Source organism: Patiria miniata, unplaced genomic scaffold (genome assembly GCF_015706575.1).
Source record: "Patiria miniata isolate m_02_andy unplaced genomic scaffold, ASM1570657v1 HiC_scaffold_5, whole genome shotgun sequence".
Lineage (NCBI taxonomy): Eukaryota > Metazoa > Echinodermata > Asteroidea > Valvatida > Asterinidae > Patiria > Patiria miniata.
Window position 1 is genome coordinate 6,711,121 of NW_024037072.1, and position 14,136 is coordinate 6,725,256.

At 40.7% G+C, this 14,136-nt stretch overlaps 1 protein-coding gene across 1 annotated transcript in view; it reads left to right on the plus strand.

The window, feature by feature from the left end:
- Positions 1-13,769, plus strand: part of LOC119741759 (probable insulin-like peptide 7) — a 32,869-nt gene extending 19,100 nt beyond the window's left edge. The window contains exons 2-3 of the mRNA XM_038217642.1: positions 6,239-6,369; positions 9,595-13,769. Of these exons, the coding sequence (XP_038073570.1) occupies positions 6,239-6,369; positions 9,595-9,788 (325 nt within the window). The 3' untranslated portion in view covers positions 9,789-13,769. The remainder of the gene's footprint in view (positions 1-6,238; positions 6,370-9,594) is intronic.
- The last annotated feature ends 367 nt before the right edge of the window (positions 13,770-14,136 follow it).

Below are 14,136 nucleotides of genomic sequence, written 5' to 3' on the forward strand. Positions count from 1 at the left end.
TATAAGTCCAATTCTATACTCATTTCAAGACTGTGTTCTTGAATGCATGTTTCAACTTTACTGGATTTCTGTAACAATTATAATAAACGTTTGCACGATGCTTTGGGTTGCGCCTTTTTATAAATTTTGATAAAATACTCTTTTTACATACAATGTACAACCATATTGCACATCAACGAAAACAAACTGAAAGAGCATTTTGATCAAAATTTAAAGACAAATTACAGGCATGTTCGACAATTTTTAGTCGAATGCGAGATTTTCACAGCATACTGGCCTTTTCCCTTTAAAAAAAAAATCCCGGCAAGGAATATTTATTGAAATATTCCTAGCATGTTTTGCCTCCCCACTCCCACAAATTGCTCTCTGCCTCCGGCTTACAGGATGTTGTTAGGTATTCGCATACAAATATAATCACAATTTGTACGAGATATGTGAATTTTTTGGATTTCTTTTAAGAATATCCGCAAAGAAAACAAATTTTATCAATGTAGGGGCCTAAGCATCCGCTTAATATACTAACTTATTAGGCTCTGGTAAATCTTACGTTATTTAATTAATCGTGTAGTTTACAAATAATCAGACTTGGCTCACAATAAACATGAACGATCAAGCCTATTTTATCGTGAAACTTTGCCAAAGCGAAAAGATTGCATTGAAAACAAGTCTTCCATTCTAAATCGTCGGATGCATGATTTGTTATCTGATATTTTACTTACCTGTGTATGCATGTGAGAACAAAATAGTTTGGATTTCTCGTGCACATTAATGCGTATATATAGGTGCAGGTGAAAGAGTATCCTCCTTGATATCGTTGTTTAAGTGAATCAAACCGCTTCAACTTCGTTAAATCGATTTCAAATATATAATATATAGAGAATAAAAACAAAAGCACTCACTTTACACATTTAGAGGTTACCTTTTGTTTTCATTTTTGCATTTTTTGGTTTTTTTTGGTATTTCGACATCGATGTATAATTTGTTCGTTTGGGTATTTTCACTCAAATTGTTCACGGGTAGCGACCACAGCTCATTTCTGGCTCGTTGGAACACAAATGAGTTAAAAACCTTCGCCGTGTTCGCAAATGTGAAACGGGAGGAAGATGCTAGGAATTGTGACGCGTGTTGCGTGGGCGAAAGGGCGTGTTAGGGAACTCGAAGATATCCGGTGAAAATTACACTTTACACACAAAGATTAGTAGCCTTCGAAGTGCAGGGAGTACGTTCACGTGTTTTCTTGTACATGTAGGCCTATGTCTGTTTACCGTTTACGTGCATCTTCCTTATTGGCAGCGCTACAGGGGGCATGGGGGACATGGGGGGCATGGGGGCAGTGCATACCCCCCCCCCATCAAGTTTTCCTTGCGCCTCCCCGTGTGCAGCCAACGTCTTTGAACATTTGTGACCTGCCATAGCATAATGAGGAATAACCCCCACCTTTGACTGTTAACGTTACGTCCATCATATTAAAGCGCAAATCATTGGCTTTCCAGTGATACCAAATTTATTTCTGTAGCTTTATTTATTCCAAAGATACTACGCAGGAACTTCAACAGTGTCCTGCCAAGTTTCGCTACCCTCATTTCCAGAAAAATGGCATTGAAAAAAAGACACGCATTGCGCCACCAACGGCAATGAAAAACGTTCTTCAGTTTTTCCATTTTTGTGGGTATTTTTTTTCCCCAACAAAAATGCACAGTGTGAATCTTGGATATCTTGGCTACTCAAAAATACAAAACAATCAATATCGATTTTGTCATGATTTTTCTAGTATTTCTGATTTCAGGCGTCGGTTATTCAAAACAGGATTTTAGGGGAAATTCCTCATTTTGCCTCAGTAGGTCACATTTGTTATACATTTTGTTTTTCACCAATCTGCGGTTTGATACATTTCTCATTCATAAAAACGACTACACTTCTAAGTTGCTCTAAGTGGTTTTTTCCGGGCCATTGAAAATGGGCACGCGCGCGTACACAGGCTTAAGATTATATTTTGACTGCCCCAAAAATATGTCCTTGCACCCCAAATTGCCGCCACCCCCCCCCCCCCCCGGAAAAAAAATGAGAGTTTGGCGCCGCCACTGATCTTCCTCCGCAAACCCTTCGAAGAGGCAGTTGATTTGTTTGGCCGAGAGAATAATTTTCTACTTCGACTCCTTTTTACTCATCTGTCACAAGCCGAGGCAATGACACACCAGGGTCTCGCATAGTCAATTAGGGGTGAAGATACAGTCATGATTTCTTCTCGTAATTGAATGAAGACCCGTCAATCACGTACCCGTGGACGCGTCAACCTGGTGGGCGGGCAAGGATAATGACCGCAACAAAAACAATACGGATGAACCGGGTAACAGTTACGGGGAAACTGACAGGGTTGACACATGCAAGGGCAAATCATGACGGAGCAAAACTCCCCAGTGACGAACATAATTAAATTCTTTTTCTGCCGTAAAATATTACATTTCCGGGCAAACAATTTTTCTCGAAGAACTCGATTAGATGTTTCATTCGAAAGGCTGTGTGCGGGCATTTGGATGCGTCTGTTTACATGATGCAAGGCAGTAGAAGCACTGGGTAGCTTCCATGCGTTGATTATAGAGCTGAAGATGGTAAGGAAGATGACAGTATCAGCTCAAAGCAGGTTAGAAGGGATACTTTGCCCAAACAGAATTATTCATACGTCGGTAAGAAGTCTCGTTTTACAACTGGGATTGATAGCTAAGCACGTTTACCTGTCATGCAATAGTGGGTCGCGATTGAAATCGATATCTGACAGCGCTTACAAATCGTGAGATCGGCTTTGCCTTTACGGTCTAAGCAAAAAAGGAATGTCTGGTTAAAACCTTTTAATAATTTCGATGCGTTTCGTGGCGAGTCATCGAGAGGGTCTCCTTGCTTTTGGCTGGCAGCAGTTTGAAAATTTAAATATGTTTTCAACTTTAAAGCTTTTGCTCCGAGCATCATGGGAAGATTTTGGGCAATTCTCATCGGAGGGAACCCAACCCAGCCCCCGTAAGTCTGTGTGACCAGCTGTCGTTTTGGTTGCCCGCTGGCGTGGCCCTCTCTTGTTCCGGGGTTAGAAGATGAAGAGGAGAAGTTCGCCAATCGATGAAACGATTTTACTTTATGTATCTGTTGTAATCATCCTTGCTTGGAGGAAGAGTATACAATTCTCTGGTTAGGGTGGGAGGCAAAATCGAAACTGACGTTTGAATACATTTAAGTCTTTTTATCTCGATTTGGCAGTTCGCCAATCGAATTTCCGCTTTGTCCTTGTTTGAGTATGACCCCAAAAGAAACTCTTATTGAGCAACTGAAAATACAAGACAACATTGCGTATTCATTTACAATTTAAGTTTGCCCGCTTTTCGCTCCAATTTTATTTCTTCTTCTCAGTATCAAACGTTTTCTCATTCCTTTGACACCTGTTTCATTCCGCGTTGCTTGCCCGCGAGCAGAGAAACTAATTATGGTAAGAGAAGGTTGGATAGGAAACAGGATGTCTGGAGGTTGTTTGGTCAAAAATAATCACTAATGTGATGTCCCTGTTTTGACATCTTTCTGCCAGTTATATCTTGTGCATGCATGGCGAAGGAAAATTCTTGCAATCTCGTTGTAAACTAGTTTATTTTTGGTGTTCATTTCTAGTGCATACATGGCATTGGAACAAGAACTTATACTCTGCTGGGGCATGTCTGTTAATGCACCACGTGGTGTTATATAGTTGCGCTTCTTCTGTTTTATTCCAACCATTTTTTTGTCCTTTATTGGAAGTCCGCAAACCTCTGGGAAAAAAGTTTTTGTTATGGCCACAAACAGATCCGCTTTACGAACAGACTGGTTCCCGGTCCGTATATTATCGATGCTGATTGTTGGGCGGGAACCATCCTACCTCGCAAGAATGAGGATTATTGGAAACCAATAATTTGAAATTGTAAAGTAAGAATTTTGGAACTAAACATGTGCCGATTTTTTTTTTTTTAGAGAAAGCAATCTATTTTTCGGGATGAAACTTGAGACCAGCACGGGTAACGACATCTTTAAACTACTGGTTTCTTTTCATAGCCCATTTTGATTCTGTAGAAAAATACAGTATGAAGTATCGAAAGTATTTAAAAAAAAAAAAACAATGAAAGAACCCGACTGAAACTGCAACTGTCTTTCCCCTTTTAAAACATGCAAAATGGGTTCGAACAGAAAAACTCATGCGGATGCGCAGTATATAGTTGGTTTAGTGGAAGAACGGAGCTTCATATACTTGAAAACGCGTCTGCACATAATAGTGGGGCTTTTGCGCTGTGGAATTAGTAGAGAGGCAGCTCTGCCAGTGTTGCTGGTCCCAAAGGGCCAGCCTAGTGTCCTCCTTGTACAGGTCTATCTCATTAGGGAGCCGGGCAGTGCTATTATATAGGATGATTGGGCTAAGTCTGGTCCATTGTGTAGACCCGATGCACGAAAAGACTTCCAGTGTATAGCCTAGCCATGCTGAGTCAGTTGAATGGTTGTGTGTTTTTAATAGTCTGGTTGGTATTTGAATGGATTCTACAAGCAACGTACAAGCCTTGTTTTTTGGTATTTTTTTTACTTTGGCAATTCCTTGCAAACAGTGAATAACCATGGGAGCAATACTGAAGCAGAACGATAGCATCTTCTACAGCCTCTTCTTGTATAGCACCGATTTTGAAATTCGATTATGCTACGTACGTACAAAAAGATCAAACATGTTTTTCTGTTGATAAGAACAGTCTTCAACAATTATCGTCTCAGTACTGAGTAAATACATCATACAAGAGCCAGTTGCAAAAACTAGGCAACGGTAGTTTCGCTTTTGTGATCTTTACACAAGTCTCGTCACAAGCTACGGACCATAAGCGCCGTGAGCCTGGATGGAGGCCCGAGCCGTGCGAGGCCCGTGCCACTCCAACACCGGACGCGCATGACCTCCGGTGTAGAACGCGCGGTAGAACCAACACAGATTTCCCTGCGTTTGTCACGTTCTTTGGATGTTCTTGGGGCTGGCCGGCTGTCAAGTCGGGCCATCTTACACTGCCCACTGACATGTACGGAACGTGAACGATGAAGACAAGCGCATATTAGGGCGAAGAGGGGCCATAAATAGGCGGGAAGGGGTTTCGATGAATTGTCCTAGTTTTGTTTTCTGTTCGGCCGCCTCTGCCTTTCATCCGGCGGCCGCTTCACAAAACCGCGAGGTATATGGCAGATAAATACGGACAATTCAATATTGACAACTGCATGCACGCATATCCATATAAAGCCTGGAAAGAGTTTCGGCCATTTGATTGACAGTCTTTTATTTTCTGACTTGGAATTGGAAACTGAGTTGTATCCCTGTGTGTAAATAGTGTGAGTTCCAAGTAACGTGAATAATATACCCAGTTGTTTTGGGGCTCATTCAAAGTCGGATTGCCCAATCCTCTCTTCGGTTACACATTTGCCTTGCTGATTGAATACATGTCAGCCAGGTGTGGTTTTACGGTTAAAATTCAGAGAAACAGGCTCGATTTCATTATCGGAATACATTTTTAGAAACAAGTAGTCCTCGTCGATAGACCAGTTTAGAAAATTGTTTCGAATGTAATCTTTCTGTATTAAAAATAATCCAAAAGGTCTCAGCCGAGAAAATGTACTAGCAAAAACAATATGCTGTCGGTTTTCAATGACCAATGCAAGTCAGCCGAGCTGCCGTATGACATTTCGTTAATGCATTTTACAACAACTTCTTGAATTGAGATGAAAAACCGCCTCAGGCGTTAACGAGGAAGGACATGTGACGTCATCAAGCTGAGGCCGTGGCGTAACTAGGATCTGATTAGCAGAGAGGAGGGGGTGCATTTTCCCTACTTGGCAATCAATCTTTATTTCTTTGCCTCCTAAAATGTAAAACGAGGTGAAGGCCAAGGGGCATATGCCTCGGGATGATGGGAGGAGGACCTTCTCCAATGCCCCATTTAGTGACGCCTTGAGCTGGATGCAATACCTATATAGCCCCGTTGCCTAGACTTTACTTTTTGTTTGCAGAAATTGGTATTCATGAAATAAACAAGTGGAAAGTTCTTGAACATAGACAACGATTAGGAGAACGCCAACCGAGGGCTGCATGGTTACCCATTGGTAGAGCGCAGGTACAACTGTTCGGAAGGTCGCAGGTGCGAATCTCGCTCCAGTACAAATGTCTTTGTTTAACCTTATCATTATATTTTTTTATTAACCTTTACAGGAGCAAGGCTGATTGGGTGAAAGCCTGGAACACAGAGCGACACGTGGACACATGTAACGAGGCCCTACTACCTGTCTGGGACATAGCCTGTCAAAATGACATACGGAAGATTAGCAAAAGAACGGATCGAGGTGAGTTCAGCTCTCAGCTGTATTACGTGGAGGTCGAGTCTTGTGGATCGCCATATTATGAATCAGTGACTATTTCTTTCTGATACTTGTCTGGAGAAAAATTAGGACATTATTTGCATGGGCGTTGCGATTGGGGGGGGGGAAGCACCCCTCTGAAAAGTACAAAGGGAGGGAGAAACAAAGAAGAAAAAAAGAGGGGTAAAGTTATTATTTGCCATTAATTGTATACGCATTTAACAAAATGGGCGTCTTCAGGGGTGTCAATGGGGATGGGGTGGGAAGTGTCCACCCGCCGACCCTCGAAAAACATGATAAATTGAGAATATGCTAGAGAAATACAAGGATTTGGGGGACACAACTTGCTTGGCCCCTCCCCCCCCCCTTAGAAAAAAATCCTGGCGACGCCCATGATTATTTGGTTAATCAGGTTGTATATATGATTTGGCTCATTACAGTATAATGCTTATATTTCCGTCGTGATAACGCCCTCTACTTTTCGTTTTTAAAGGCAGCATGCTAGACATGAGATAAACACGCTAAAACATAGTGTTTAGCTTTTGAACACAAGTCATTATAAACGCTTTTCGGCTCAGGTTATAAACTTTGTAACGCGTTTAAGTGGCTCCATTTTGAGTCGGATTCATTATGCAGGTATCCATGTACCAAAAAAAACAAACATGAAACAGCCGGTTGCAGCTTTCAGAAAAACAAACCTATTTCGTAAAACTTAAAAACACACCTGTTTATATGATTAAACACTGTACAAATTATAAGCGTTTATCAGTCAACACGGTGTTTAGTGTTCCTAAACAGAATCACTGCGTTTACGAAGCGTTTATTGGTTAAACACGAGTTAAACACGGAATGTTTGTAATTTGTTTTCCTGAAAAGCGATGTCCAGTTTAATACAAGCACTGCAAAAATTCAACTGCCTATTTGAGGCCTTTTGTTTGGTACATCGATACCTGTGATAACGAACCCGACTCAAAATTGGGCCCCTTAACGCGGTACATGTTTATACACCGTTGCAAAGGAAAAGCGTTTATAATGTGTTAACTAGATTTTACAGTATGCCGTCTTAAAGTGTTTTCTTTGATGAAGAGCTGGATAGCCCCAGGGAGGAGTGGATCAAATTAACGAGGACCTAATTATATACCTGTACCGTCCACCTTTTAAAATTCAACCAATAGGCCTGAACTATGACTACCAATGTATCGCCGGTGATGCCACAAATTGGCACCTTTTGCATTGTTACGGATGTACATTTAATGCATAGAATTTCTATTCGTGTATGATATCTACGACTTTATGTTAACTTGTTTGTCATTTATGTTGTTAAGTTTGTTTACTAGATAGAACAGGCTTTTCAGTTATACGAAACTCCCCGTATAAATTTGGTTAAATAGTATCTAATATCCCCAAGTATTCTTGAGAATTATTGTTCAATGTGTGTCAGAGGATTATTGGGCTGATCAAACGACGAAATTTTCGTGGATGATGTACTTTCATCTTGGCATGGCCAAATGCCGTTATCAAGACCCCAAGGGCCAATTTTGTTGTCATCTTCCATCGACACCTGAAACCTGTTTGAGTTAGGCGTGAAATTGATACAGCGACTGCCACATAGTATTACTATTACTACCTGTTGCCCGCGGGTGCCTGCGTTAAGTGATGTGAAATTAAGAGCGCCAGATGAACGAATATACAGACTGAGCCCATCCTCGACGATTGAAAATTACACAAAATTGCACTGATTTCTCGTATGGAATTCCCAAGTCGCAATATGTTTACGAGTCAGTGGGGAACTCTTGATGATATGATGCGGTGTGTTTCGTGGAGATATACCTCAGTTTAATAGTTTCTGTATGGCGGTGCGGCAAACAGTCAGGCATCTTTGCAGTCTCCGGACGCAGTACCAGCATCGACTCTGACGGCTTTAAATTGAATCAAAACACGTCGGGACAAGGCAACTAGGGACCGCGGGGAAAGCTGGGGCCAAATCATCTTCCATCCCGGTTTAAATATAACTGGTTGTACATATACTTCAGGGGACTTGCCCCCGGCAGTCCTTCAGATGCATCGATCGCCTTTGTGCCGCACCTCCCTAATAATGTCTTAGATTGATTTCGCTCGATTTGATAATTTTTACTCGGCTGATCTGGCCCCAAGAGTACTCATTGTCGGTAAAGGAATGGATCATTTTGTAGCACAAAAGTGCCATCTTCGAGACACACACAATACAATTCAAATACAGAAGTCCTATAGACCTTATTCCGAATCTTGCAGAAATGTTGGAATTGGCTGGATTGGTGACGTCACTGAGGTTTCCGGGCAAGCCAATGGACGTTGTGTAACGATTACTTCCCTTGAACTTGCAGCCATTTGGATGAAGATGGAACGTGTGACATTTGGGGGAAGGGCTCGGTTGGCCTGGGGGCCCGATATTCTTTGAACCGATGGAAGTGAACCGTGAAAAGTGACTGGCGGACGAGAACGATTTTCGCGCAGGTTGGGGATGAAGTCGATTAGGGGGGACACATTAACCGATTAAATTGAACACACATTATCAAATTACAACCAAGGCTTCGCTCAGTCCTCGACGTGTCTATTTGGATCTGTTGTGAACGAAAGGAACTTAGGCAAAAAAATACAAGCGAACAATGTTAATATGACCGGCAGTGAGGACGAAAATTCACGTTTTCACTAAGGCACAAGAACACATGAAATGTAAAGAATTTTCTGAAATCCAAAACATTTCCAAATGGATATAAGGGTTCGACCTTTACAATTTTGACCAATTTGCATTGCCAATGCCAGCTAGCACAACAAATTGAAAATAATTAAAATACTTATTACCCAAATTCCAAATCCCCCCATTAAAAAGGTCTTATGAATGATGGTAAAATGTTATTACTTGCAAAGTTTTGGTCGCCATTTTGTTTTATTTTATGGTTTGATGAAATATATGCTAACATTACGCACTCCCTCCCTGAGGGAAAGTGTGTTTCGAATAATCTGGCACGTATCACGTCTGTGTGGACGAAGTGTGTACAAAATTTACTTTAAAAATTACTGACTGTATCAAAGACACACAAATCAACTTCGTTCTCCAGTTATATTGATTCGCTTCTATCAACCAAATCTACCAAAAAAGCTGATTAATCATTCACAGGCAAGAAATACATGGTAAAAATCTCTGACTGATTTGTGTTTCTCTTCCATCAGAGTTTGTAAAGGAATGGAACGCCAAGAACTTCTTGGCGGGCAGTCGGAGGAGAAAACGCGGCCTGAACGAAGAGTGTTGCCATGAGGACCTAGGCTGCGTGTGGGAGGAGGTGGCAGAGTACTGCGTCATGCACGGCCGAGAGAAACACGAAGACGGTAGCCCCGTGCGACGCAGGCCTGGCAGGAGGCGCTAATGGCCGACTCGAGACCCAGACTAACACCCAACGAAGAATGTGTAAAATATAGACTGTTGTATACATACATTGTCATTCTTGAAATCAGTTAACACTTTTGAACAATTTTTGTTTGACGAATGATGAAATTAGGAAGTTAAGTTATTGAGCTTACTATAATATAAGACATACATACGTTATACATACTGGCTGTGCGAAAAAAAAGGCACCCAAAAGAAGAAGAATCGATTTTAACGAGCGCATCCTTTTTGGGTTTACATAGCAGTAAATACATGCGACCTTTCTATTGCATTGAAAGAATCAGCCTTACGTTCGTAGGTGTAGGAAGCGCCCATAACAAAAATCAGTAGCGTAGCAAGAATCATAGAGCGCCCTCCAGCGTAGCCCAAGAAACGACCCCCGCTAGTTCTCACATTTTACATGTACGGTTTTCCCGCAGTGTAAACTTGGATTTGAACAACTGATTCGTGAATTGACTACGTATACGTGAATAGTTTCTTGACTCTAAAAACTAAAAACTAAATATCTTGGCACGCAATAACAAATGACGCCATCTGCTTAATTGGCACTTTATGTCGTCGCCTGATTACCCTAGACTATTGTTTCATTAGATTCGTGTGCATGTACTCAAAGTTGGGTTATCAAAGAAGGGGACAAAATTGTAAAGGAATTTTGCAATTACGACCTCGGCAGGCCCGTCACCAGCCCTTAAAATCAAGGGGGCCATTGTACCAACTAGGGGGCCCACTTCCATAAAAAAAAAATACAAAAATACATATGTATGGCTTTTGCCGGGGGCCAATTGCTCGCCAAGGGGCGCCCGGCCCCACCAGCCCCCCCCCCCCCCCCCCCTGGCGACGGGCCTGATCCTCGGTCTCTACTAACAGCGCTATTATAATAGCACATAAATTCATGTGGTAACCATGTACAAGTATACTTATACAAGCACACAATCCTTACTTACTGATACGCATGCACACAAGCCAAATTCCCAATTAAAACTGATGTACGAACAATTCTTGCTACCCTTAATTGCGAAGGAGCAGATCCATGTATTAGAACACATCGCCGCTTAATCAGAACATGCGTGATTCGTAGTGATTCTCGTTATTATCACCTAAACCGAGGGGTTTTTGTTTGCGGTGAGGATTAAAAAGAGAAAGATTCCGAGTGGTGCACAATTACAAACACTAAAAGTATCAGACCAGATGCTAATTAAAATAGACCTTTATTGTGTTGCAGTTTCCGTATACATAAAAAATATATAAATGGTGACAGGACTGGTCTTATTATATACGCTGTATGTGCGCTTTGTATTTATGCCTTTGCAATGATTGATAAGCCAGTTGTATCAAACAAGAGTCGGAAATAGTTACCAATGCAAAATACTTGCAAAAGGAAATACCTGTAAAGGTTTTCCGTTATGAAAAACTGTTCTGGTAAGGGTTTGAAAGTTGTCTTTGACAGGAATTCTAAATGGTTGATGCTAATCCTTCGTGGAATGATACGGAATTCCACTATACGTCGTGTCATGTCAACGCGTACAATTACCACTTTGTTTGTGAACTTCATGAACCTGAACTTAATTTAGTGTCACTTTACTTCGTTTTTCGCGACAAAATGACTGTGATCTATAACCACGTGATCGCGAACGATTGCTGAAAGTTTTTTCTTCAATTGTTCGGATACAAATTGTATTTTGAGCACGTTCCACCGAGAAAAATCTGAGATGGAGCGTCCAAAGCAGGAACGGGTATGTTTGTACTTCTCCCATGCAGCTAAAAATTGTACCCTCAAAATGTCCAACAGAACATTGTGTTTTAATTCATAAGTTATGACCATAAAGCATGAATTATTGTAAAACTGAGCGTTGCAATTTCAATTTAGTCAATTTATAGCACGTCCATTTTGAATAATGCATTAGGCCTATATCACTTTTTTTTTAATTATTATGCCTGTGTACTACCACCTTAATGTTTATAACTACCTTCGCTCATCTGAAACAAGTTCCCCGTGGACTTGGTTTGTAAACAATTCGTATAATTTAAAACCTTTTGATTTTAAGGTTGAAAAAAAATCTACCGTTTATAGGTGTTTGTCTTCTTTATTTGTAATTTAAAAAAACAACAACCGCAAAAGGCCTTTTATTCGCTTTAGTAAACTCATTGACATGTCGTGTTATGTCGTGTAGCTTTTTTTGTGAATACAGAGGGCTTGGGTTTACTCAGTTATGTAGTTATGCAGATGAAAAATATGTAGGCCTATGATGCCCAATTTGATGAAGTCTGTATAGAACCCATTTACTGAAAACAGTAGCATAAATAGGTTCCCGTGCTCCGCCACTACTATCGAAAGAAATATTGTAACCGACGCACTAATATATTGTACAAATTTTACTATACAAACTTTACTGTACATCAAACTGTACGAACTGACACGCCGCCATCGATATTAAATCAGAAGTAATGGTAAAGGTGTACTTTAGGACTCCACTATCACTTGAGTTCTGAAACGTTTTTCCCTCCAAAAAAGGACTTCTTCATCCTCTACCATTCTTTCTTTCCCCTAATTTTCAAGATTTGCAACAGTATGTGACCCAAAAATTGACTTTATTGCCATTTACTTTGTTCTGTGCATTTATATGTACATCGTGCGTGAGCTCCCACTATTGCCATCTTCATTTCCATATTGGGTTTTCTTCGTCATTGTCGTAATTTTACCCCCTAAATTCACTTTTAAAAAAACGCCCTCTTCCCACAATATTTGTGTTTCTTTCAACATCGCCGGCTAGTTTGGCGAGTCCACTAGGAAAGGTAGTCGTGTCAACATCACCTGCTATTTTGGCGAGTCCAATAGGAAAGGTTGTCGATGTCCTATGGGGAAAATGTCTCGAAATACATTTTCTATAGAATGGCTAGTGGTTGGGAAATAAATATCTTACTAGTGGTCTTGACTTATTGAACTATATACTTGAAGTGCGAACGCGGAGGGTCTATATCTCTGGGTGGCAGCAGACAGATTTCTTTAACCCTGAGCATGCGCTCCACTGTGTCCCAACGACATAATTATCAACGAACTGTTGTGACTACAATTTCATGTCCCAAATTGTCTCGTCGTGTCTAAAGTTAACAGGTGATAGACTGAAATTTACCGACAAACACCCTGTGTACAAAACAGGGATAACGTACTTTCTACGTGACATTGTGCATCAATTATTCTGTACACTGCCTAAATAACGTGTATGACGAAGATGTAATGTATATGCCTACTTACACCAGCAGTAGTTACCCTTCTATTTTTTTCGCCGTTGCCATTTTTACGGAAGTCGGAAGTTGCGCATGCGTAAGTTGTCAACAGAATGGTTCTCGGACTTCACCTCTCTATTTAAAAAAAATCCTTCAGAGCCATTTAACCCGAAAGAAATATAAATCTGGCCTGCGCCAGCTGTTTAGGTGAGTTCAAAACATAAGGAGGGGTCCTAAATGTAACTACTGCCATTGTATAATTTATGTGCGTAGTTAAATACCGAAGCTTAGTAAGGTATTCCTTTTTATTGCCTCGTTTCTGTTCGGATTCAGTCACACCAACATGTTTTAAGTGTTAAGAAGATTCAAAGTGAAGTGGGCAGTCTATCTTCATGTCCTTAGATTAAAAACACTGATCGTAACAATAACCCGTTGAGTATCCTAGCAGCCCTTCGCCGTTTGAATTGAGATGTCTCACCTAGTTTTCGTTACTGTGATGTACGGGTGTTTTCCTTGTAATTTTTGTTATTTGCTTCATTTCCGTTATTGAAATTAAAGAACACAGCGTTAGCCTAGGAATCCAAAGTAAAATGTCGTCACGATTTGATGACCGCTCATCAAGCAGGTAATATCACAGCTTTAATCAAATTTCGACCCCAAAAATTTTATTTTTAAAATTGATAATTGATATTTGGGATTTATGATGGCAGGATAATAAAGAACAAAATGAACTGTTTGACTTGTGTGACTTTTTCAACTCAGTCTTCACGCCGTTCAACTCCTAGTCTTTATTACGAGCTCAGCTTGAAATGAAGGTATCTTCGTTCGTTGATATGTCTGTTTCATTCTGGTTTGGAAGTCTATGAAAAAATACTTATTTTAATAAAGCAACCACGATAAATCTACAAAACTTCCTTATTCTTAGTTGATTCTTTTGCACCAGCACTTACGGGAAAGTTCTATTAGAAATTGTTGGAAACCATCCGGTTGCCTTTTTTTAATGCCTTTTCCCAGTGTCGTAAATCTGTGCCGGCGGCGAATTATTTTTTTCCCAAACGTGGTTGTTGAGCGCCCTCTATTATACTTTTATGATACGTACGCAG